Source organism: Oryx dammah, unplaced genomic scaffold (assembly GCF_014754425.2).
Source record: "Oryx dammah isolate SB20612 unplaced genomic scaffold, SCBI_Odam_1.1 HiC_scaffold_2, whole genome shotgun sequence".
Classification (NCBI taxonomy): domain Eukaryota; kingdom Metazoa; phylum Chordata; class Mammalia; order Artiodactyla; family Bovidae; genus Oryx; species Oryx dammah.
Window position 1 is genome coordinate 184,837,498 of NW_024070186.1, and position 22,400 is coordinate 184,859,897.

Below are 22,400 nucleotides of genomic sequence, written 5' to 3' on the forward strand. Positions count from 1 at the left end.
TCCTCCCCTCCCCCCACATTCTATAAAAGAACCTGGCATCCAGACCCTGATAAAGATGGTTAACTTGAGACATTAGTCTGCCATCTTGTCAGTCAGCCAGCTTTCCTGGTAAAGTTGTATTCCTTGCCTTGACACCTCTCTCTGTTAACTGGACTATTGTGTGGTGAGTAGAGCTTGGACTTGGTAACAGAAGGGTGATGAGGGATGGGGGAGATGCATAGAAAAGTCGCTTAGGGCAGACTTACAGTCAAATAGCATCATGACTCCATGCTTTAGACATAAAATGAAGATGAATGAAACACAGAAAAGATTCAGAAAGATCTAGTCAAAATGAAAATTAGCAAGACCTCTTTGTGAAGCAGACACAAGCAGAGGTGGTCAAAGGGGAGAGGCATGGGCCTGGACTGGGTCCAGAGAGGGGCTGGTGGCTGGGCGATTTTCTTTAGCTTTCATGTAGTCAGTTCAGTTCAGTTCATTCGCTCAGTTGTGTCCGACTTTTTGCGACCCCATGGACTGCAGCATGCCAGGCCTCCCTGTCCATCACCAACTTCCAGAGTTTACTCAAACTCATGTCCATTGAGTCAGTGATGCCATCCAACCATCTCATCCTTTGTCATCCCCTTCCCCTCCCGCCTTCAATCCTTCCCAGCATCAGGGTCTTTTCAAATGAGTCAGTTCATGTGGAGTAGCTGGGACTAAAAACACCAGTGTGCACAGCCTCATGGAGAGTGCCTGGGGAAGATGAATAGGGAGAGGGACAGGAAAGTCGAAAAGGGAAAGATGAACAGACTCTCCAGTCCCAGCAGCTCCATGTTGAGGAAACACCTGGGGAAAGTATCATGTGTGAGCCAAAGGTCAGGAGGCATGTGAGGAATGTGCTGATGGTAAAGTGAAAATGGGAAACCACCTAAGTGCTCAAAGGAAAGGGTGAAATCATGGAAATGGACAGAGCAGAGCTATGCATGTCAGCATGGCTGGATCTGGCCAAAGCATGTGCCCTGTGGTGCCTGGCTTGCTAGGGCTGGGAGCAGGGGATGTCTCTCCTGGGGATGCTGATGGCAGTGCTTTGTTATTCAGTCTACCCCAGGCATTCCTGAGAGGAAATAGACAGGGTTGTTCCGGATTGTGAGAAGTGTCAGGGGTAGATCAGGGAGAGGTGAGATGACCTGAAGTTGCTAACTTAAAAAAAAAATAATTAAATATATCTTTTTATTTACTGCACTGGGTCTTAGTTTTGGCCTTCAGGATCTAGTTCTCTGACCAGGGATCGAACGCCCCCGCCCCAGCCCCTGGCATTGGGACCATTGGATCCATTGGCCACTGGATCATCAGGAAAGTCCCAAGGGTGCTAACTTCTATCAGGTGCTTCAAGGAAGAAGTTACATGTCCCTTACTCCTCTGGTTTAGAACTAGCATCTGCCTTTTTCCTTTCCATAGGCTGGGTTTTGAGATCCCTAGGCCTTCTTTTTCTGTAGGTGCTAATGGAAAGCAGGTATTGAGTCTTGAGAATGTTGCAAGACAAAAAAAATTTCAGGGATTTCCTCTTTCTGTAGCAACAGAGGATAGACACCAGTCCAGGTCATATAAAATTGATTTAAAGGCTCTTATCTGAATAAAGTGTAGAATTGAGACTATTTATGAAATGTCAGGGCAGTGTGTAATTTCCTTGGTTCTGTCTCGTCACAACAAAAATTTGAAGCGACGGATATTGAAGCCCTTGGACAGACCGTGTTAGAGCTCTCAGCTGTCATACAGATCAGTGTTACAGCTCTGTTTTATCTAGAAAATAAAAGGAAAATACATCCTTGCGGACATGAGGGCATGCCAACCCAAAAGACGCGAAGAGGAGAGAGCGAGCGAGCACGCACGTGAACGGGTGAGAGAGACCCCCGGCGCTTTGGCTCCTCATGTTATGTTTTTTTTCCTCCCCCTGGGCCTGCCCTATGTAAGTTGGGCCAGCCAGGAGTGCTGTTTGTTCTACCTGAGGTCCTCAGTCCAGTCCTCTGTCCTTCCTTTGTTCTATTTTCGTGGGCTTTTCCCTTCCTTGTCTTTTAGCCACTGCCCTTCTGGACTCCTTTTTCCTATTCTAACTACCTAACATTCCCCCCTCAAGAGATGAGAGGCCCATTTCTTTGGGAATAGGGGCATCGAGGTCTTTCTGGCTACTTCCTGCTGAACTGGTATGGCGAGGGGCATTGGGCCTCCCCCTCTTGCTAGTCTCAGGCCTCAGAGTCCTTATAGCAGTGTCCATCTAAGGGTGAGCAATATTTTCCATGGTCGACTGTAACTTTATATATCCTTGTTGAACTGGCACTGCATGTTGTAGCTTGTTGACCTGGGCAGAGACAAAATGGGTTAGACAATTGATAATACACAGAGCAATCATAAGCAGCATCAATATGGCATAACAAGGGCTAGTAGGGGCATTAGCCAACTCCAAATTCCCATCGCCAGGATGGCTCAAGTCCCTCCTTGTTCAGGGATCAGAAGATCTATCTCCTGTCTGTTTTGGAGTACAACCCCTGCCAAGCTGTGTTGGTTCTTTAGAGCTGTCCTGAGAAATCTTATCCCCAGAAACTAGATTTGGGGGGTGTTCATTAGAATGGCACTCATTGGTAGTCCTGAATAGGTATCTGAGATCTCTCAGGGCTCACAGGTGTATTGAGTGTCCTCTTCTGTTTTCTTCCATGGCTTGACTTGTGAGTAGTGAATCCAGGTGTCATGTCCTGGTACCTTGACTGCTGTGGGGGTAGAAAGTATTACAGGGTAGGGACCCTTCCATGTGGGCTGGAGTTGAGCCTTTGGGGACCCATCTTTCCAAACTTTAATTAGGACTTGAGTCCCTGGGGCGTATAGCAGTGACTCCTTAGAATCTTTTGTGTCCTAGTTGACACCCCACAAGCGTATATCCTGTTGGAATTGACCAATGGCCATGGTATAAGACTGGAGGGTCTGAGATTCTGGATCTAGGAAGAGGTCATTGACATAAAGAAAAGGTCCCCCATATAGCATCTCAGAAGGACTAAGACCAAGCTGTTCCTTAGGGGCAATTCAGGTGCAGAGAAGAGCTATTGGTAAAGCCTCCTTCCATCCCAGAGAGGTCTCCTGAGTTATCTTTTTTATTGCTGATCTTAAGAATTGGTTGGCTCTTTCCACTTTTCCTGAAGACTGAGGCCTCTAGGCACAATGGAGATAATAAGTAATGCCCAATGCTTTAGAGACCCCTTGGGTGACCTTAGAAGTAAATGATGTCCCATTGTCACTTTGTAATGACCTGGGCAGACCAAATCTTGGAATGATTTCACGGAGCGGTTTTTTCACCACCACCTCAGCCCTCTCAGTCCAGGTGGGAAAGCATTCAATCCATCCTGTGAATGTATCTGTCATGACTCTTAGGTATTTATACCCTTGAGAAACTGGCATCTGTGTGAAGTCCATCTTCCAGTCCTCTCCTGGATAGGTCCCACGCCTTTGGACAGGCTGGGCTGGCTGGGGTCTTTGAGCTCCTTCGGGGTTGTTTAACTGGCAAGTGGGACAAGAGGAGACCGCTTGCCTTACAATCGTTTGGAGGCCTGTTCCTCTGAAGGACATGTCTAGTAATCTTTGGAGGGCCTTTTCCCCTAAATGAGTGGTGGCATGTAAGGAGTTAACCAACTTCCATTGGAAGTTCCCAGGCAGAAAAAAGGAACCCCTCCTTTTAGAACCACCCGATATGGTCTTGAAAGTCCTCACTCTCAGCTTTAAGAGTCTCACCTTCAGCATATGAAGGAGTTTCTGGCAAATTAGTCGGTGGAACTAAGGTGGCAACCCCTATTAAATCGTGGTTCTGTAATGCTGCTCTCTTAGCTGCCTGATCAGCTGCTAGGTTCCCTTGTGCCATTTCGATGCTCCCTTTTTGGTGTCCTTTACAGTGGGAGACTGAAACCTCAGCGGGCAGATGGACTGCCTCCAAGTCTCTAAGGATTTGATTACCATATTTGATTGGGGACCCTTGGGTGGTAAAGTGGCAGCCTCTTTCTTTCCAAATAGCAGCATGCGCATGTAGCAACAGAAAGATATACTTGGAGTCAGTGTAAATAGCTACTCTTTTTTCCTTTTCCCAGCTCTAAAGCTCGAGTCAGGGCTATGAGCTCAGCTAATTAGGCTGAAGTACCTGGTGGCAAAGGTTTAGCCGCTACTGTGTCAAAATTGGAGACTACTGTATATCCGGCTCTTTGTCCATCCAAGACAAAGCTGCTCTCATCAGTGTACCAGATTTCCTCAGGATTGGTCAGAGGATCTTCCAGCAATCCTTCTCAGGGTATTGTCCAGTGAGCCAAGGTTTCTAGGCAAGAGTGAAAGGGGAGAGAGCCCTCGGGGGTAGGCAGGAGGGTGGCTGGATCAAGAACCTCACAAGGGGATATAGTGAGGCCTGGATTTTCCATCAGCACTACTTGATTTCTGAGGATTCTTTGATCAGACATCCATAAATGGCCTCTCCCATTTAGGAGTTGTTTCACTTGGTGGCTGGTAAAAATAGTTTTCCCCAAAAAGAGAGTTTTAAAGCATCTTCTATCAGGACTGCAGTAGCTGCAAGATTTTGAAGGCAGGGAGAAATTTCTTCCCAATAAGGGAGGAGGACAATCGGGGACCACTAGAAACTGGTGGAAAAATGTTTGTCCATCCCAGCAACAAAGTACTCAGGTGAATCTTTTAGTAGTTGTTTTTCCTGTAGCACCCAAAATGGTATAGATTTGGGAGGAGAAGGCTCCGGAGTAGGAGGTCAGGACAGAGTAGGTAGCCCCCATGTCAACCAAGAAATTCTCGGACCTACCTGCCACATCCAGTTGCACCTTTGGCTAAGCCCCATGATCGTTATCTGTGACAAGTAGGCTGGCTGGAGCCGGCTGCTTCAGTCCTGTTGAACCCTTGTGAGGGAAGGCTTGGCGCTTGACCTTGAGGCTCTTGCATCTTGAGAGCAGAGTGCCACCCAATGTCCCAGTTGATGGCATTTACAGCAAGCCATTTTAGGAGACTTGTCACGGTTTGGATACTCTTTGGCCCAATAGCCTACCTATCTATAGATTAGGCATTTGCCTCATGCCTTGTCCTTCAGGGACTCGGGGTTTGCCATAGGGCCTCCCTGGAGGGCAGCCAGCATCTGGGCATGCCTTGTCTCTTTCCCTTTCTCCTTCTGGGCCTTGGCTCCTTCTGTTCTCTGTTATAAAAGGTATTGGTGGCTGTCTGGACCATCTGTTGTAACTTTATTCTGATATCTGATGCACATTGGGACAGGAATTTGTCTTTTAAAATCACCTGTCTCTCATAAAAGTCTAAGTCCACATTGGTAAACTTTTGCAGGGCCTCTTTTAGCCTTTCCAGAAAGGCAATGGGGTTCTCACTGGGCTCCTGAGTAATTGCTGAGACCCGGGCATAGCTGATTACTTTTTGCTGGGCTGCTTTCAGTCCTGCCTTCACATAGATTAGAAAATGATCCTTTTCACAGATGTGCTCAGGGTGATTATAGTTCCAATTAGGATCTGAGGAGGGGACTGCAGTTTCTCCTACTGGGTATTTACCACTTGACATGTGAAGCCCCATTGCATATCTTTGGGCTTCCTTTAAAACCCAAGTATGCTCAGGAGCAAATAAAGTTTGACTAAATATGACCATGATGTCCTTCCACATCAAGTCAAAGGCCAAGGTAATGTGTTGGAATGTACCTATATATTTGCCTGTATCATCTGTATAGCTTCCCAGGACTTGTTTGATCTGTCTTAGTTCTAAGAGGGAGAAGGGCTTATGGACCCGAGTTGGTCCAAATTCTCCTCCAGTTTCAACTAAGGGACATACTCGAGCTGGCTTTTGTGGAGGGGGTGCTTCTGGATACGGGGGCACATTTGGATACAAGGAAGGAGCACCAGGCAACTCGGGAGCTGTGGGAGGTGAGCCTTCACAGAGTGGGGCAGGGGGGTTCCTTCGGTTGGTTGTCTGTGTCTAACATCATTTGCCTAGTCGGCTCACTTTTAGGGCATACAACAATCCCATACTTAAGACAGAGTTCCTTCATATCTCTCAGTCGGAAAAAAATTTGGACATAGGGGATCTCTGTCCATTTCCCTTGTCTTTTGCATCGTAATTCTAGCTGCAGGAGGGTATTGTAACTTAAACTCCCATCCTCTGGCCAGTGATCCTCGTCCCTCAGAGGATACTGTGGCCACACAGTGGCACAAAAGAATTTTAAGCGACTTCTCCTTAGAGTTAGAGGATCAGCTCTAACAGCTTCCAGTCATCAAGGATGCATCTCAAGGGTGTCTGTTGGGAAGTGGATTGGTTATTTGCAACCTGAAAGACAATCATTACAGAGAGGAAAAGAAAGAAAAAAAAACTAATAGGTCTCCTTCCATTTCCATGGGTGGACTTCCTTAGGGATGAGTCTTTTTGAGACTTACTGTTGCAACCTGAGGGCCAGGCAGGGCCAGGGTGCAGATCCCCAGGCAAGCTGAGGCATGACAGCCTCCTGGAGATGCAGGTGGGACTCCCGAGAACTGGGTCCCTGGGCCGGTCAAGGCGTGACGCCTCCTAGGACCCCTGGACTGGTGGGTCCAAGAGCAGGTTGCGGTGTGACAGCCTTTCAAGTACCAGATCCCTAGGCAGGTCGAGGCATGTTGACCTCCTGAGATTCCCAGACTGGAGTTGGGTGTCCCCAAGGTCTCTAGGATGACCAGTGCTGGGTAGGATTAAGGGGTTGTAATTTTAACTCATTGTCAGTTTGTTCACCGCAGATGGGAATAGATATCATGATGTAAAGCAATCCAAGCCTGTGCCCTGAGACCGACCGGGAACCTGGTGAAACAGTCATAAGCCTTATCCTCCTACTGCTCTAAGGGAATGTAAGTCACTAATTTTCTCCCCTAGTCCTCCATAAGAGCAGGGTAGGGTGTCTCCAATGGTAAACATTTCATTGTCATAGACCCACTTTAGGTAATAACTAATGACAAAGGAATGGGTTATCTGGCCCTGTTAGGGGCATTAAAGTATTTTAATAATAGGCTGGGTGGAGCAATGTTGCCTACAAGGGGGCAGGGCCCTGGTTGTAGGAGTTAATAATTGACCTAAGAACAAGTTGGTAAGAGGCAACAGACCAGGTGTTCTATAAAAGTGGAATGGAGATTTGATCCTGGGGTATGTTTGTAACTTTAGGAGAAGGGTGGTAAGGGTTTGGGCCCAAACAGCCTGCAGGGCTTAACTCCCTAAGTGGCAAACATTAGGAGGCCCAGTTGCCTTTGAAAGGATGCCAACAGATGGACTTCTAGCAGGCACTGTGTGCCTTTCACCTGCCCTAGCGGGTTCACTGAGAGATGCTGGTGTTGCACATGTTGTAGGAAACACTCTTTGGCCCAATAGCCCACCTATTGGAAAATGAAGGTCTGAATATCTAGAGGGACTGGATATTATACAGTATTTCCCTCCCAAGGGCCAGCTATTTTCTGGTTGTCCCTCCAGAAGATTGAAAAGGCAACATTGTGGGCCCAGATGGGGATCAGGAAAAGAGCATGAAACAGGAAGGAAGGGGGCAGGACAGAACTTTTGAAAGAATGACATAGTGCAAGGGCATAACATAAACTGATTAAAATCAGTTGGGTCCAAGATGATAAATCAAATTGAACTAAACCTTAATCCCCAATCTGTAAACTAAATGACACACCCAGAGGTGGCAGGGCGGCTCCAAGACAGTGAAAAGAAGAGTGGGTGGTTCCCCAGTGCTTGGGATGACCCTCCCACTCATTAGCATATGAATTCACCCAGCTCACAAAACCTAGCCCAACCACATTCCATGGCCTAAGCCCTTGCACTCTGCAATGGCCCACACCCCACAGGGTGTACTGTCTCTGAATCCTAACAAATCCACCTCTTACCTATTGCTGTGTCTCTAACTGAATTTTTGCAATCAGTAATCAGAGCCTGAGCTTCATTAGGTCCTGAAGCCAGGCATCATGGGTTTTGGCTGGGCTCAAGTCCTGGGAGAGAGGAGCTGAAGAACTGGAGGAAAAAGCAGTGGGAAAAATGTCCCAAGGAATCCCCTTTTATCAGTTCAGTTCAGTTCAGTCGCTCAGTCATGTCCGACTCTTTGCGACCCCATGGACTGCAGTATACCAGGCCTCCCTGTCCATCACCAACTCCCAGAGTCCACCCAAACTCATGTCCATTGAGTTGGTGATGCCATCCAGCCATCTCCTCCTCTGTCGTCTTCTTCTCCTCTTGCCTTCAATCTTTCCCAGCATCAGGGTCTTTTCAAATGAGTCAGCTCTTCCCATCAGGTGGCCAAAGTACTGGAGTTTCAGCTTCAACATCAGTCCTTCCAATGAACACTCAGGACTGATCTCCTTTAGGATGGATTGGTTTTATCTCCTTGCAGTCCAAGGGACTCTAAAGAGTCTTCTCTAACACCATAGTTCAAAAGCATCAATTCTTTGGTGCTCAGCTTTCTTTATAGTCCAACTCTCACATCCATACAAGACTACTGGAAAACCATAGCCTTGACTAGACAGACGTTTGTTGGCAAAGTAATGTTTCTGCTTTTTAATATGCTGTCTAGGTTGGTCATAACTTTCCTTCCAGGGAGTAAGGATCTTTTAATTTCATGGCTGCAGTCAACATCTGCAGTGATATTGGAGCCAAAAAAAAAAAAAATAATAGCCACTGTTTCCACTGTTTTCCCATATATATCCCATGAAGTGATGGGACCGGATGCCATGATCTTAGTTTTCTGAATGTTGAGCTTTAAGCCAACTTTTTTACTCTCCTCTCCCTTTCACTTTGATCAAGAGGCTCTTTACTTCTTCACTTCCTGCCATAAGGGTGGTGTCATCTGCATACCTGAGATTATTGTTATTTCTGCTGGCAATCTTGATTCTAGCTTGTATCCACATATATCTTATGGAAAAGAAAACAGGGGGTGTGTGTGTGTGTGTGTATACATATGTATGTATAATGATAAAGTGAAATGAAAGTCACTCAGTCATGTCCAGCTCTTTGTGACCCCATTGGCTCTACAGTCCATGAAATTCTCCAGACCAGAATACAGGAGGGGATAGCCTTTCCCTTCACCAGGGGATCTTCCCAACACAGGGATTGAGCCCATGTCTCCTGCATTGCAGATTCTTTACCAGCTAAGCCACTGTTGTAGCCACGCGTTCCGGGAAACAAACTCACTCAGAAGGACAATGCAGATAGTGGAGTGCAGTTTATTACACCGGCGGGCCCAAAGCAGAGTCTCTTCTTAGCCAAGGACCCCACCAGCATTTGTGAAAATCTTTTATACCCCATGTGTACGTGTCTGAACCCACCACCCCAAATTCCTTGAGACTTACATAAACAAAGGAAAATACAATCCCAATAACCCCATCATTCATTCACGTGCTATGTGCTGATGTGCTCAGTCAATTAGCTAATAATCAATAAACCCGAGGTTACACTCCGATAGATACAGAAAAATTTATGGCCTGTCTGGAGGAAGGGGTGATAGTGTATGTTTTCTCTTAGGCGATGAGTAACCTAGATATGATCTTCAAGGTTCCCCTGTCTTGAGGGGGTCTTATCCTTCTGCTGTTGTTTTCATAGGCACTAAACACAGAGCTCAGAGTCCATTGGAAAGGTGGCTGAGCATGATCAGCATGAATAGGCCTAAGATGGAGTCCAGGCCCTATGAATTCCTTCTTCACTCTGACGGATCTTTAAAGGAAAGGTTTCGGGACTTCCTTACCAAGGTCCGGTGGCTAAGACTTCATGCTACCAGTGCAGGGGGTGTGGGTTTGATCCCTAGTCAAGGAGGAAGATCCCACATGCTACAAGTAAGACCTGGCACTAATAAACAAACAAATAAATATTATAAAATAAGTAACTAGAGGAAAGTTTCAAAAGAAAAGCAGCAACTACAGACCACAGCCCATGAGAGATGGAACTCAGTAACTTCCCTGAGTTTGATAGCTTGGTCTCCCCCTTTCTCCCTGTGTACACAAGTCCTTAGGATAGAAAGAGTGTGTGCCCACCTTCGCAACCAGCAAAGAGGAAGTTGGTTTGATGTCCATCAGGGTTGGGGGCTTGTGAGGAGAATATTCTCCCAAGGGTGAAGTGGGTGGTGGCAGCAACTGAGGAAGAGAAAAGGGGACACAGGAGTGGAGAGGTTCCAGAAGAAAAGCTATAGAATGCCACGAGACCCCTGGGAGAGCCAGGGTGTGGTTTTAGAATGGCTTTCAGGCTGAAAAACTGGGGGAGGAGAACTCAATTCAGAAAAGTGGGGAGGACATGATTTCCCTGGTGGTTCAGTGCTTAAGACTCTGCCTTCCAATGCAGGGGGCACAGGTTTGATCCCAGGTTGGGGAACTAACATAACACATGCTGTGAGGTCAGATCTAAGACTTAAAAAAAATAATAATAAAATAAATGGGGAGGATAGAGAAAAACAGAGCTTGGATCTGGTAAAAGAGCAAATTTAGAGTAAATGGGGACGATGAAAATTAGAGGAGATGGTAGGCTGGGAGGGAATCTCAAGTCTTGGGTAAGAGAAACTGAAGAGAACCTAGACCATGATCCAGTAAATGAGTCACCACAGGTCATGGAAAGGTAGCTAAAGTTAAGGTGGTCACAGAACAAAGGCCCAGGGTGGGAAGGCCACTGACAGGGACAGGAGGTTCGATGGAGAGGGGACCCGAGCCAAGGACCAAATCGCTCAGTGGATTTGGGGCCTGTGTGTATGTGGAGGAATGAACCGGAGGCCAAGAGATGTGAAGATAAAGGTATTGGGAAAAAAGAGAATTCCTTTGTGATCTCATGGTGAGACTCTGCCCTTTCACTGTTGAGGGAACTCAGTTCCATCCCTGGTTGGGGAACTAAGATTCTACAAGCCACATGGTGTGGCTAAAAAACAAACAAAACTCTGAAATGATCACTAAGAATGAGAGTGATGGGGAAGCGGGAAGAGTTAACTAGTCAGGGTGGAAGGGCTTCCAGGCAGAGGGAGGGTTCTAAGCCAGGGCCCAGAAGCCAGCAGGAGCATGGTGTGTTCTGGAACTCAGAGCCAGGGATCAGGGGGACCAGTCAGACCACAACAGACTATTCTAAGGGGTCTGCATTTATTCTCAAGGAGATGGTGACCTGCTCATTCATCCTCTTTGTCCCCTCTACTCATAACACAGGGTGTCTTAGGGCTAATCTTAAGATCTGTTATCCATCTGCCCTCCTTTCTTTGGTGACCTCATCCATTCTCATTGCTTGCAACTCCCAAAATTTCATCTCCAGATTCAGTTTATACATGGCTGCAAAATGAAGGGGGAAGGGAACTGGCCAATGGACTTCACCGTTCAGGGTTTGGTTGTCAGGGTCACGCATTTGGAAACCAAGTTTTCTCTGATCTCTATCAAACAGTAGAAAGTCAACTTTCAACTAATTAAGTATGTACAGGTTGACTCTCAAATGGAAAATCAATTTGTTAATTTATAGAAGCAGATCTACTTTATTTGTGCCCATTTGCGAACTTTAAAATGGTTATTGGTTTCTTTCTTGGTGGTGCTAATAGGAAAGAATCTGCCTGCCAAAGCAGGAGGTGCAAGAGAGCAGGGTTTGACTCCTGGGTCAGGGAGATGGCCTTGGATAAAAATGGCAACCCATTCCAGTATTACTGCCTGGAAAATCCCATGGAGAGAGGAGTCTGGCGGGCTATAGCATGTGGGGTTGCAAAGAGCTGGACACGACTGAGTGACTGAGTGCGTGCTTGTGCGCGCACGCTCACACACGTAGACACACACACATACAGAAGCAGATCAACTTTAGTTATTTGTGCCCATTTGCTAGTTTTAAAAAGATCATAGTTATCTTTCTTTTTTTTTCATGTGGACCATTTTTTAGTGTGAAGGCTTTATTGAATTTGTTACATTATTGCTTCTGTTTTATGTTTTGGTTTTTTGACCTAGAGGCAGGTGGGATACTAACTCCTGGACCAGGGATCAAACACACACACCCTGCATTGCAGGGGAAGTCTTAACTACCGGAACTTCAGGCAAGTCCCCACTCTTTTGATTCTGATTATAAAATTAATGCATGTTCATGTTGGAAATTTTCAAAAACTCAGAACATATGAAGAAGAAAATGGAAATCACCTATAACACTGATAATAACACTTCACATCTGTCTACATCTGTGTGGATTTAATTTTAGCACTGCTAGGATCATACAGTCAGAGAAGGCAGTGGCAACCCACTCCAGTACTCTTGCCTGGAAAACCCCATGGACGGAGAAGCCTGGTAGGCTGCAGTCCATGGGGTCCCTAAGAGTCGGACACAACTGAGCGACTTCACTTTCACTTTTCACTTTCATGCATTGGAGAAGGAAATGGCAACCCACTCCAGATTTCCTGCCTGGAGAATCCCAGGGAGGGCAGAGCCTGGTGGGCTGCCATCTATGGGGTCGCACAGAGTTGGACACGACTGAGCCGACTTAGCAGCAGCAGCAGCAGCAGCAGGATCATACAGTATAAACTTTTGCATCTTACTTTTTCTTATTTTTATATTATAAGCATTTGGGGGAAAAAAATCTTTCAGTTCAGTTCAGTTGATTTCAGTCGCTCAGTCATGTCCGACTCTCTGCGACCCCATGAATCACAGCACACCAGGCCTCTCTGTCCATCACCAACTCCGGGAGTTCACTCAAACTCACGTCCATCAAGTCGGTGATGCCATCCAGCCATCTCATTCTCTGTCGTCCCCTTCTCCTCCTGCCCCCAATCCCTCCCAGCATCACAGTCTTTTCCAATGAGTCAACTCTTCTCATGAGGTGGCCAAAATACTGGGGTTTCAGCTTTAGCATCATTCCTTCAAAAGAACACCCAGGACTGATGTCCTTTAGAATGGACTGGTTGGATCTCCTTTCAGTTCAAGGGACTCTCAAGAGTCTTCTCCAACACCACAGTTCAAAAGCATCAATTCTTCGGCGCTCAGCCTTCTTCACAGTCCAACTCTCACATCCATACATGACTACTGGAAAACCATAGCCTTGACTAGACGGAGCTTAGTCGGCAAAGTAATGTCTCTGCTTTTGAATACGCTGTCTAGGTTGGTCATAACTTTCCTTCCAAGGAGGAAGTGTCTTTTAATTTCATGGCTGTGATCACCATCTGCAGTGATTTTGGAGCCCCCAAAAATAAAGTCTGACACTGTTTCCACTGCTTCCCCATCTATTTCCCATGAAGTGATGGGGGCATATGCCATGATCTTCATTTTCTGAATGTTGAGCTTTAAGCCAACTTTTACGCTCTCCTCTTTCACTTTCATCAAGAGGCTTTTTAGCTCCTCTTCACTTTCTGCCAAAAGGGTGGTGTCATCTGCATATCTGAGGTTATTGATATTTCTCCCAGCAATCTTGATTCCAGCTTATGCTTCTTCCAGCCCAGCGTTTCTCATGATGTACTCTGCATATAAGTTAAATAAGCAGGGTGATAATATACAGCCTTGATGTACTCCTTTTCCTATTTGGAACCAGTCTGTTGTTCCATGTCCAGTTCTAACTGTTGCTTCCTGACCTGCATACAGGTTTCTCAAGAGGCAGGTCAGGTGGTCTGATATTCCCATCTCTTTCAGAGTTTTCCACAGTTTGTTGTGATCCACACAGTCAAAGGCTTTGGCATAGTCAATAAAGCAGAAATAGATGTTTTTTCTGGAACTCTCTTGCTTTTTCGATGATCCAATGGATGTTGGCAATTTGATCTCTGGTTCTTCTGCCTTTTCTAAACCCAGCTTGAACACCTGCAAGTTCACGGTTCACGTATTGCTGAAGCCTAGCTTGGAGAATTTTGAGCATTACTTTACTAGCGAGTGAGATGAGTGCAATTGTGTGGTAGTTTGAGCATTCTTTCGCATTGCCTTTCTTTGGGATTGGAATGAAAACTGACCTTTTCCTCTTTTTTCAGTCTTTGCTGCTCAGCCCTCATCAGAGGAGGAAAGGGGCGGGGGAGCCGGGCACGTGCCCCACTCACAGTTTCCTCTAAAAGCGGCCCCGACTCCCCGGCCAGCCTTCTTCCCCATGGCAGTCAGTTGATCATCTTCCTCTTAGTTAGGGTCTCATTTCTGGACATCCTTCTTGCCCCAGGCTGGCTGTGGACCTGGGCACACCCTTTTCCATGGAGACCCGAGTGCCCGCTGCCCTGAGAAAGAACTTCTGCTCCCACCAGACCTCGGACACAAAGCCTTCTAGCTGTTGGTGTCATCAGAAAGTTATCCATTCGTTCAGTCAGTATTTACTGGGTCCTCACTGTGTGGCAGGGCGTGGGCCAGCTACTGGGCATACAGCTGTGAGGGGCAGGGAATCCCGCTTCCTCCAAGCTCCTGTGTCCCATCTGTGTCTTCAGGAAGCTCTTCCCCAAGCTGCTTCCAGATTCGCTGAGCTGTCTGTCTGCTCCTGCCTTGCCTTCTTCCTGAGGTGTTCAGGGTCAAGAGGTTCAGTGGGTTCCTTGTGGGGCTCAGGTTCTGCCAGGATGTCCAGAGGTTGTATCTCATGGGTCCTGGCCCCCAAAGGCCTTCCCTGACCCCAAGATAGCTCCCTGCCCCTCTCCACACTCTCTACATAGAACCGCTCACTGACAGCAGAGGCCTTGATCAGTGTTCTATGCCCAGCACCTAGAACACCATGTGGGTGCTCCCTGTGCATCCGTGAGTGAGTGAGTGAGTGACTGGGTCTGCTTCATGGAGTCGTAAAAATTAAATGAGTCCATAAAAGTCATTGGTGAGTTGCTGGTAGGGTGGTCTGGAATCTGGGAGGGTCTGGGAGACGTCTTTTTTTTTTTTTTTAATATTTTAATATGCAGCCATATAAATATTTGGCTGCATCTGGTCTTAGTTGTGCTGCTTGGGCTTAATCGCCCTGCAGCATGTGGAATCTTCCCAGACCAGGGATGGAACCTGTGTCCATGCATTGCAAAGCGAATTCCCACCGCTGGGCCACCAGGAAGGCCCTGGGGAGAAGTCATTTTGTCCAGCTTTGTCCTGCAGGCAGAATTGCTGGGGGACCCGGCCCCTTAGTTTCCTGGGTGGTCTGGACCTGATTCGCGCCCTTGTCTCCTCAGTCGGGCCCTACCCTGGACATGCCGGTGCCCTCTAGCTTCAACGACGTGGGCCAGGACGGGCAGCTGCGGAGTTTTGTCGGCTGGGTGTGGTATGAACGGGAGATCACCCTGCCCCAGCGGTGGACGGAAGACCTGGGCATGAGAGTGGTTCTGAGGATCGGCAGCGCCCACTACTATGCCATCGTGGTCAGTGCAGCGGGCGGCAGGCAGAGCGGGTGGCCAGGCGCGGGGCGGGGTGGGGGATGGGCTGTCCTGGGGAGCCTGCTCCCAGCCGCCACCTGACAGCCTGCCTCTGGGGCACATGTCGGGGCGGGGCACATTTAAGGCCCCAAGCTAGGGTTTGTGCCCTGGGTGGCGGAGAGTGGTCTCATCTATTCCCCTGGAGCCCCATTCTTCCACTCCTGAGGTGGTGGCAGCTGGCAGAACCCTCAACCCGCCGCACTCTGCCTGCTTCCCTCATCCTGCACTTGTGTGTGAGGGTGTGCCGGAAACGGCCGGGCCCCAGCCCCACTTGTCTCTCTGTATCTGCAGTGGGTGAATGGGGTCCACGTGGTCGAGCACGAGGGGGGCCATCTCCCCTTCGAGGCTGACATCAGCAAGCTGGTCCAGAGCGGGCCCCTGTCCTCCTGCCGCCTCACCATCGCCATCAACAACACGCTGTCCCCCCACACCCTGCCGCCTGGGACCATCCTCTACAAGACGGACCCCTCCATGTGAGCAGCACCTTGCCCACCCCCGCCCGCGCCCCCACTCCCCACCCTGCCCAGACATCTTCCCACCAGAGGACAGGGTGGCTACAGCAGAGGTGAGGCCCTGGCTCTTGGAGGCCAGGGAGAGAAGTGAGTTGAGATCGAAGGATTCGGGACAAGGCCACTGTCTCTTTGCTCCGTCCTAGGTACCCCAAGGGTTACTTTGTCCAGAACACAAAGTTTGACTTTTTCAACTACGCGGGACTGCATCGGTCTGTGGTCCTCTACACCACGCCTACCACCTACATCGACGACATTACCGTCACCACCAACATGGACCAAGACATTGGTGAGGCTCCTGCCAGGATCTGCCCTCATCCAGGCCCAGAGTGGCTTGGTTCCCTGTTTGGAAAGATCCCCTTGGAGACAGGCTCTCCCGTCTCTCCTCAAGGTGCTCTCACCTGTAGGACCCCAGGTCACATCCCCCCACCTTCTCTCTCATCTGATCTCTCGTCTCCTGTAGGGCTGGTGAATTACCAGATCATCGTCCAGGGCAGTGAGCACTTCCAAGTGGACGTGTCTCTTCTGGATGAGGAAGGCAAAGTCGTGGCCAAAGGGGCAGGAGCTGAGGGGCAGCTGCAGGTGCCCAGTGCCCACCTCTGGTGGCCGTACCTGATGCACGAGCACCCTGCCTACCTGTACTCATTGGAGTTAATGGTGGTGAGGATTGGGCTGGGGGAGGCCGTTTGCCCCCATCCAGCAGCCCTAGCTTCAGCAGGCCTGGTCACGTCAGCTTCCTGGTCCATTGGACTGAAGAGTCCCCAGCGTGAGTTTTTCAGTCATTGGTGGGGAGGCTGAGTTGGAAGCGGAGGCCCTGGGGCAGTGTGGGCAAAAGTTTCTTCTTTCTCACAGCAGATGTAATTTCTGACTCTCTCCACTTGCAGACCCAGAGGTGGGCCGCAGTGATTAGCCAGGGGCTGTCCTGGGAAGCTCATGCTGCGTGGGGCTCAGGCCGGTCAGGCTGCCTCATGCTGTGTTCGGGTTTCGCAGGTGAAGTTGATGGCGCAGACGACCGTGGGGCGCATGTCTGACTTCTACGCCCTCCCGGTGGGGATCCGCACCGTGGCCACCACCGAGAGCCAGTTCCTCATCAATGGGAAGCTGTTTTATTTCCGAGGGGTCAACAAGCATGAGGACGCAGATGTGAGTAGGGGCTCCTGGGTCCCTGTTTCTCGCCATCCACTTCCCCGCGGCCTCTGGAGTGGCTGAGGGCAGCTCAGAGCAAACCGCCCCAAACCACTGCCTGTGCTTAGCCTGGATAGCTGGCTGATGGGGTGACTCCCGCTGGCCCAGCTCTTGGAGGAAACGTGTCTGGGATGGGGTCGAGGGAGGGACTCACCCATCTCTGCTGTCCCCCAGATCCGAGGGAAGGGCTTTGACTGGCCGCTGCTGGTGAAGGACTTCAACCTGCTTCTCTGGCTGGGCGCCGCTGCTGGTGAAGGACTTCAACCTGCTTCTCTGGCTGGGCCAAAGCCTTCTGCACCAGCCACTACCCCTATGCGGAAGAGGTGCTGCAGCTCTGTGACCGCTACGGGATCGTGGTCATCGACGAGAGCCCCAGCGGGGCATCGCGCTGGTGTGAGTGCCCGCTGCCTGCACCGTGCGGCGCCCCCAGCTCGGCAGCCTGTGCATGCATGCTCTCGCTCAGTCATGTCTGACTCTGGGACTCCATGGACTGTAGCCCAGCAGGCTCCACTGTCTATGGGATTCTCCAGGCCAGAATACGAGTGGGTTGCCATTTCCTTCTTCAGGGGATCTTCCCGACCCACGGATCAAACTTGCGTTTCCTACGTTGGGAGGCGGGTTCTTTACCACTGAGTCATCAGGGAAGCCCAGAGTTTCTACTAGAGGGAAAGAAAATCAGACTGACCTGCTCCCTCTCCTCCCTTGGCCCCCAGGGAGAGCTTCAGCAACGTGTCTCTGCAGCACCACCTGGAGGTGATGGAGGAAATGATCCGCAGGGACAAGAATCACCCGGCTGTTGTCATGTGGTCCGTGGCCAATGAGCCTGCTTCCTTCCTGAAACCGGCTGGTCACTACTTCAAGTGAGTGCTCCTGCCTTGCCTGGGCCGGCTCCCGGGTGAGACCGCAGCCTGCTGGCCCAGCTCAGCCTTGCCTGGCAGCCGCGGGAGTGTGGCGGTGGGCCCTGCCGTGGGTGTGGGCTGCTCCCAGCCCAGGTGCATCCATCCCTGGTCAATTCAGGGGACAAGGTACTCACCCACCCAGATCAGGATTTCAGCCAAGTGTCTCCGTGACACACCTGAAATGAAATGCAGGATTAACCTACCTACTTATACATACAACTTCAGATTAAAGAAGAAAGATAGTGACGTGGCCTGACTGACATAAGGAAGAGACAATTGTCAAAGAATACATAAATGTGTGAGCCTGACTCTCCAGAAGGGCCACTGACAGAGTCAGGCGCTTGCACCTTCTGCGAAACTCCCTGAAAACACAGCTGCGGAAGCTGATGACAGCGCTGGAAAGCGTACCCGGCGACTCTGGTGCCACGAGCAGCATTTCCTTCTGTTCTGCTCTTTTCTGAGGCACTGAGCCATGCCTGATAGAGTTCCAGTCAAAACCAAGCTCTGTTCTTATTTAGTCGCTAAGTCGTGTCTGACTCTTTGTGACCTCATAGCCCACCAGGCTCCTCTGTCCTTGGGATTTCCCAGGCAAGAATACTGGAGTGGGTTGCCATTTCCTTCTCCAGGGGATCTTCCTGACCCAGAGATCAAGCCTGCGTCTTCCACTTGGCAGGTGGGTTCTTCACCACTAAGCCACCTGGGTCTTCCCTTGATATTTATGCTGTTTCCATTCCTGGGAAATTTAGTACATGTTAGAACCCCACAAAACCACTTCGCAATGCTTTTGAGTTCACCTGTAAAGGGGCTTTAAGCTTTATAAAGCTGACTTACCTAGGCATATAATTATAAACAGATTTTCAAAGACATGCATATTCTAACTATCCTAACGTTGCGTTGTTAGACAGGACCAGGTCACCTGAAGTTCGTTGCCCGTTCACTGCATACCAGTAACTTCCCGCACCCCCCAGGCATTGTCCTGGGCAGACACCTCACACAGGGGCCACCTCCCCACAGTGGACCAGCCTCCTGGCATGTTCCTTGGTTTCTTCTCTTTCTTCCCATCCTGCAGTTGTAGCGTAGCCGGGCATGGAGAATTATTTCACTTACTGCGGAGGCAGCAGAGGCCATGGAAATACTCCCTAGGAGACACTGCCTGCATCCCCCTGTCCTGGATGGAGGCTCTGGGTAGTGGACCTTCCCGGGCAAAGACGAGCTCTGGACACACAGCTGGAGGTCAGGTTGGGCAAAAAGTTCGTTTGTGTTTTTTCATAACATTGTTCAGAAACTCGAATGAACTTTCTGGCCAAGCCAGTACATGCCTATTTAAGTCTCTAGTGAGTGCCCAGCGCATAGCTTGCCTCCCAGGACACGCTCCCTAGTGATGTGTTACATTAATACTCATCCTAATCTGCACAACATCCTAGTTTTGTCGGAGATGCAGAAACTTGCTTTTGGCAGCGCCTAGCTCAAAGATCTCAGCTGTGCATCATCTATGAGGTTGCCCCCTTTGGGGGACCAGTGGGGGGCTAAGATCTGGGAAGGGAGGAAGAGAGAATGATGTCAGGAAACATGATGTCTCGAGGCACACGTGTACTTACCTGAAATGCCCTAGAAGGCAGGGAAGGGAGCCGTGTCGTGGGGGTGTTTACTCTGGGAAGATGGGAAGGAGGGGATTCAGGAAGGGTACCCGAGGCCCTCCCCAGACTGACGGCACTGTGTCTTCTGCCCTCCGTGGACAGGACGCTGATTGCCCACACTAAAGCCTTGGACCCCTCCCGGCCCGTGACCTTTGTGACCAACACCAACTATGAAGCAGACCTGGGGGTGAGCCTAGGGGTCTCTGCACACCTTCCTTCCGCCTGTCCTCTTGTCCTGCCCTGATGCTTGCTGAGATGAGCTGCTGGGAGGGACCACGAGCAGCCAGTCCGACCGTTTCCATAGATGGTCTTTGGGTTAAAGAGAACTGCCAGGGAGTGATTTGCCAGGCAGTGTAGCTTCTTGACGTTAAGGAGGTCAGGCATAGGGAGGTCAAATTCCTTCTCAGTTCATTTTCAATTCATCGATTTCTCTGCACTTTGATTTAATTTTATGCCCCCAAGTTTAATATGCTCAGAAAAGGGCAGAGGTTTAAGGGAGCTTAAAGTCATCATTGACTTGTCTTTCTCCAACTTGGCTGATCGTTGGAGCCACAAATGGAAGCTTTTTGAAAGTCCAGAGGTCCAGATTTTGTGATTCTGATTTATAACATCCAGGGTAGGAATCTGTGTTTTAAAAAATCTCCTCAGTGATTCCAGGCATCAGTCAGCTTTGGAAACCACTGCTGAGATCCAGCATCGGGGGGACTGAAAATTGAAGGGAGAGGCTCACCCAGCCGGTTGGACCCCATGGCTCCTCTCACAGTCCCTGGGTACAGCAGCCCCTCAGAAACTGTGTTGAGTTGTTGCACAAAAGCTGTAAAACAGGAGCAAGAAGATGCTTCACTAGGGCACTGAGGCCAGTACTAAGAAGTGCTCCAGAAAGCGAAATCCTCTCGAGAAAGAGAGGATAAGAAAATCCTGTTCAAGTGTAAGTGTGAGCACTGTCATTTTCACATGGACCCGATGGTTTGCAGCCCTAGTGATCCGGTGCCATCCCTTCAAAGGAACACGACTGTGATGGACCACCAGCGGGGCACAGGCAGACCTGGGCGTCTCAAAGTCTCAGTGGCATCCCTTCCTGCTCTGGTGGGCAAGGGAGCCTGTGCTGGTCTCCCCAGAAGGTTGCCAGGCTCACCCGCTGGGATGTGTGGGCTGTGGCCACGTGCCCACCCAGAGGTACCGCTTCCCAGGGCATCTTTCCGCCCCAAGCTCAGGAGGGTGCTGCAGTCCCTTGGGAGAGATGGACCGCGTGGGTCCCAGTGCAGACTCTGCAGGCGAGCATGGGTTCGGGTGAGCTTTCGGTCCACCGAGCAGCACATTGCTCAGACTTGTGGCGGTGCTGCCCCCAACCTGGGCTGCCCTCCTAGGAGGGAACTGTCCAGTCTCTTCAGGGCCCATGACAGTAGCTCAGAAAGGGGACTCGGGAGGCTCTCTGAGGAGAAAAACTGCCTTCGGCCCTCAGTTGGGCCAAGGGGATGACTAGTGACAGGAGCTCAACCTAGAGATGAAGGAAGTCCAGTCTGGATGGGCTCCCCTGGGCCGGCGTGCCTGCGGCCAGCTCTGCCTCTCATCGCCCTCCCAGAGCCCAGCTGCAGCCAGGTCAGGGGTGCCAGCCCAGAACGAGAGGCTGGCTCCCTTCACTCACTCCATTCAGATCCCCTCTGATTTTTTTCCTACACGTGCGCATCTAACGCACTTTCCGCACTCTCTTCTTACCTCCTCTAGAAGCACCCCGAGTGTGAGTCCTCCACCCTCCAGGTTGGTGGACTCTCCCCATGCTCTTGCAGGCACCGTACGTGGACGTCATCTGTGTGAACAGTTACTACTCCTGGTACCACGACTATGGGCACATGGAGGTGATTCAGCTGCAGTTGGCAACCCAGTTCGAGAACTGGTATAAGGCCTACCAGAAGCCGATGATTCAGAGCGAGTACGGAGCGGATGCCATTGAAGGGTTTCACGAGGCAAGTGCATCGAAGGCGGGGGTTATTTTTTCCCTCTCTCGGACAGTGATGTCAGTCATCACTGCCCCAGGCTAGAGATCTGCCTCCTTCCCCGTCCCTCCCTTGTCCTGGCCACCTCCCACAGCTTACCAGGCTGGCCCTAAGCAGCCTCTCCACACGGCCGGCCCGGACTCAGCCTCTGTTCCATGTGCGTGGTCCTCAGGTAGCCTCCCACAGGCTGCCCAAGTGGTCCCTGGAACAAATCCGAGCCTTGTCGTGTCCCTGGCTTCCCCTGACGCCACGGGACAAATCTCTAATCTGTGCTCGGGGCTGTCCGTGCCCTCTGCCCTCTCCCAGGCCTTCAGTCCCGGATCCTGGTCTGTTCTGTTTGGTGGCTCCTGTGCTGGCCTGGCTTCTTCCTTCTGCCCAGCAAGCCCTTCTTAGCTCCACCATCGCCAGCTAATGGAACTTGGCTCTGCGCTCATGCTTCAGCTCAGGTGTCCACTCTTTGGGGAGGAGGACGCCACCTCACTGGGCAGAGGAACACCGTGAGCTCTCACTGTCCCTGGTTCTCTCCGTGACCAGACCGGGGGCTCCAGGAGGGAGGTTAAACTGTTTCCCTTGGCTTCCTGAGCACTCCGCGGTTGTATCTGCAGTGCATCCTGTGTAAGAGCATTTTAATCCTCCTCGTCGGGAAGGAGGAGCAAAGCCAACAGGGGTTGGTTCTCTTGTCAGATGACTGCAGTGCTGCCTCCTCGCGCGTCAAAGACCAGCACCCCCTACACATTCCCATGAGATGAAAACGCAGACCTTATGCTCTAAGAACATCTCAAAGATCGTTATATCTCAGCACACGACAGACGTGAGCTCTTCTCTGGAGACTGAGTCCATAG

The 22,400-nt window shown here is 50.1% G+C and overlaps 1 protein-coding gene across 1 annotated transcript in view; it reads left to right on the forward strand.

Moving 5' to 3' along the window:
* LOC120882707 (beta-glucuronidase-like) overlaps positions 1–22,400 on the forward strand; it is a 52,711-nt gene that overhangs the window by 21,378 nt on the left and 8,933 nt on the right. The window contains 11 exon segments of the mRNA XM_040266698.1: positions 15,095–15,280; positions 15,626–15,807; positions 15,990–16,132; positions 16,307–16,494; positions 16,834–16,986; positions 17,203–17,278; positions 17,317–17,403; positions 17,406–17,421; positions 17,742–17,888; positions 19,667–19,751; positions 21,352–21,532. Coding sequence (XP_040122632.1) covers positions 15,095–15,280; positions 15,626–15,807; positions 15,990–16,132; positions 16,307–16,494; positions 16,834–16,986; positions 17,203–17,278; positions 17,317–17,403; positions 17,406–17,421; positions 17,742–17,888; positions 19,667–19,751; positions 21,352–21,532 — 1,444 coding nt within the window.